This window comes from Lolium rigidum, chromosome 7 (genome assembly GCF_022539505.1).
Source record: "Lolium rigidum isolate FL_2022 chromosome 7, APGP_CSIRO_Lrig_0.1, whole genome shotgun sequence".
NCBI classification, from domain to species: domain Eukaryota; kingdom Viridiplantae; phylum Streptophyta; class Magnoliopsida; order Poales; family Poaceae; genus Lolium; species Lolium rigidum.
This window is the reverse complement of record NC_061514.1, coordinates 306050312-306053538: the sequence shown is the minus strand read 5'-3', so window position 1 is coordinate 306053538 and position 3227 is coordinate 306050312. Positions and strand designations below refer to the sequence as shown.

The following is a 3227-nucleotide window of genomic DNA, read 5'->3' as shown; positions in this document are numbered from 1 at the left end:
GTACAAAGGACGACTGGTTGACGAATGCTTATACGTCTTGAAGTCTTGTTAAGTACGAACCGTACTTATTGCTGCTTCTACGGGATATAACCGGGCAGGTATGAAGACCGGTACGATGAAGGCGACGTTAGCAAGGTTACCCTTCCGGCTTGGCCTGGGCAGGGTTATGGACGCTACTGGTTATCTTCAGGACTCTTAGTCCAAATTTGTATCTTGTCCGTACTCGGACGTATCTGATCTTCTGTATGATTTGGATCTTTGTATGTATCTATTTGTATCTTGACTCGTTGGAGTTGTTGTTGTAATATATGTATCTTGTGGGCTCTATTGTAATCCTGTTGTAATGTTATCGCTCGTGATTGATTCCACCCGCATCGCGTGCATGCTTCTGCGTGTACGAGGCGCTTGGTGGTGCGTCTCCCAGAATCGATATCGTGCGGATTTCGGCGGAATTCGCCGGGATCCTCATGGTACCGGTTTTGGGGCGTCACAAGTTGGTATCAGAGCATCAGGTTGACGATACCCCACTAGTCCAGCCTTTAGGATAACCTTGCCAACGGACGTTGTGTCTAGTGTCAAAACTATTTTCTAAAATTCGTTGGATAGTTCTAACTAGCTCTGATTTTCTCCTTACCTCTATTCTTTCTCATCTTACCTTTGCGAGTTTTGAATCTTCTCTTATCTGCTTCTCTGAGTCTTAGGTCTCTACGCGGGTTGGACGATCTTTTCCCCTCACCTATTAGGTCCGATCTTCAGAGGTCTCGACGAAAGCGCATCCTCAACGACGGAGCAACAACCCTTGTTAGTGGTGTCGAGGAGATCGACCACGTCGCCGGAAGATCCGATAGTTTAACCAACTTCCCCTTAGGTTGACGTGGGATCTCGGGACGCGATCCCTTGTTAGTGGTGTCGATTGTAGCGGCCCAGGAAAATCCCCATATTAGAATTGCTTGTTCTTTTTATTTTATGCATCATCATGGCATATGCATCATATCATCCATGATTTTAACAAAATAAAATTTATTTTTATAAACCCTAATTATTTTATTTTCTCTCTCATATGGTTTAATAAAACCTCCAACTCTCTTCTTATTTTCAAAGAAAACCATATACAAATTATTTATAAATATTTGCAAAATTGTTAGAATAAAATAAATCTTTCAAATCTTTTTCAAACTCTTTCTCTTTTTCTTCTTTGGTCGAGAAGCAAATCTGAAGAAAGGACATCACCAAGAAGCCTAAAGCAGCTCAACTTCCTACAGTCCAATATCTCAACATCTTTCTTGTATTCCTGGATGAGTCATGCAGGATGCGTGAACTCTTACATGCCAACCACTTCCCTTGATCTGCTTTAAGCACAGCCACACGCATCACGCCCTCCTCTCCATCCTTTTCCACTTTGTATTTCTTTCCCTTCTTCCAAGCCAACACAGACACGGACAAGGGTTTCAGAAAAAATTCAGAAACAAGGGAGAACCATCGCCACAAGGTCCGCCTCGCGCTGCCGTTCCTCAGCACCCGCCGCCAAGCTGCTGCAACCCGGCGGTCCGCGTCATCGTCCTCTCCATCTCTGCGCGAGGAATTGATCCGAGAGCACACGTATGCGACGAACTCGTCCTCGACATCCCCTCCTACTGGCGGCGTACTTCATCGACTCCGGCGGTTCCGCGACTCCTTCGACGCTTCTGAGCACGGCTCCATGATCCTGGTAGTCTACTCGTTCTCCCGGACCTCCCCTTCTTCTCCTTCGTGCTCCCTTTCGGATTACCGACTTTCGCGGTCGCTCACCTCCGCAGGTCCTCGTCGCCGGCCCGCTCCGTCTGCCATCCGGCCAAACCTCCGCCCGTTTCTGGCTCCCCATGGACTTCCACATCGAGCGCTTCTCGTCCCCAAGCCGCTCGAGCTCTCCTTCATCGTCCCTGTCCCCGACCACCGCATCCGCCACAGGACTTGCGGTCAAGTTCGTCGTCCTCTCCACGCGTCGTTGAGCGCCCCCGAGCCGTTCGCTTCACCGTCGAACTTCCAGGGTGAGCACCATCTCCGTCCCAGCCTTCCCCTGCTCGTTTCCATCACCGTGCGCCGCCCAATCGTGGTCGACGTCGCCGGGTTTTCCCGCCGTCGTGCGCGTCCCCTTGCAGTTCAGTTTCGTCAGTTTAGTCGGCCTTCTGAGCAGGCCAAAGTCGCTGCCGTTCCTGGATGTTAAACATGCACGCCTTGCTCCGATTTAGTCGGCACAGCAGAACCATGTTCCATCGCTGCAGCCACCAAATAAATCCACCTTTTTGTTCTCTGTTTCTGTTCAGATCTTGTGCCTAGAGATGCATCAAAATGTCTCGTGAGCCTTCCTAATCAATATCAGAAACCAGCCTGCTAGCTAGCGTCTACCATCCACCTGCTAGCCTGCTTGCTAGCTAGCTATCGCACATCCTGTCTAGTCAAATTTGTATGACACCCTCAGTTTAATAACAATCTTTGGTCAGCTCCAGTATCAAGTTGCATGATCCACTTCCCAGCAGAACCAGATCAAATCTCAGGGACAGCAAAATGCCCCTCTTCCGTCGTTGGTCTTCAGTTCAGATAACACCTCTATTAAAATTCAGTTAACAATTCCTGTACAAATATGTCTATGTTTCTGTATCTTTTGAAGCCAGAACCAACCCCAGACTCGGGGTCAGATACACATTGGAGGATTAAATCCACCCTTCATGCCTTCATCTATCTTTCCAATTGCTGCAAATGTTTTAATCTTGCAAACTCTATATTTCTCAAACGGTAACTCATAATAAAATGTTTTATATATAAAAGTTGATCAGAAAATGTGAGGATTAATATTATGTCATTCATATACATGCTTGCATCATGTAGCGTTGCGTTAGTTTGCATCACACCTAATAATTAAATGCGGAGTATTTTGGAATTACCGGATAAGGTTTTCCCGCTTCGTTTAATATTGAAGTAGCTCACCCCTGCCATGATATGCCATGCTAATTAACACTTAACTTTGTCGGTAGAACATGCAACTCCAAACCTAATTTGCTTGTCCGGGGTGCTGACTCCGATTAAATTGGATAAGTTGCATAGCATCATAATTGCCATGTCATGCATATCATCCCGATCATGCTTGGATCTTCCTTTATCCGTAATAGTAAGACTTGCATGCGTTGTGTGTTCCGAAGATTTGCTTCTTCCCGGATAGGATCGCGAAGTGGTGTGGTGAGATACGACAA

At 46.9% G+C, this 3227-nt stretch overlaps 1 protein-coding gene across 1 annotated transcript; it reads left to right on the top strand.

Moving 5' to 3' along the window:
- Positions 1 to 1309: 1309 nt before the first annotated feature.
- LOC124673114 lies at positions 1310 to 2030 on the top strand. Its single transcript, XM_047209240.1, has 3 exons — positions 1310 to 1313; positions 1425 to 1708; positions 1797 to 2030. Exons 1-3 carry the CDS (start codon positions 1310 to 1312, stop codon positions 1986 to 1988), a joined length of 480 nt encoding a protein of 159 aa, XP_047065196.1. The 3' UTR covers positions 1989 to 2030.
- Positions 2031 to 3227: the final 1197 nt, after the last annotated feature.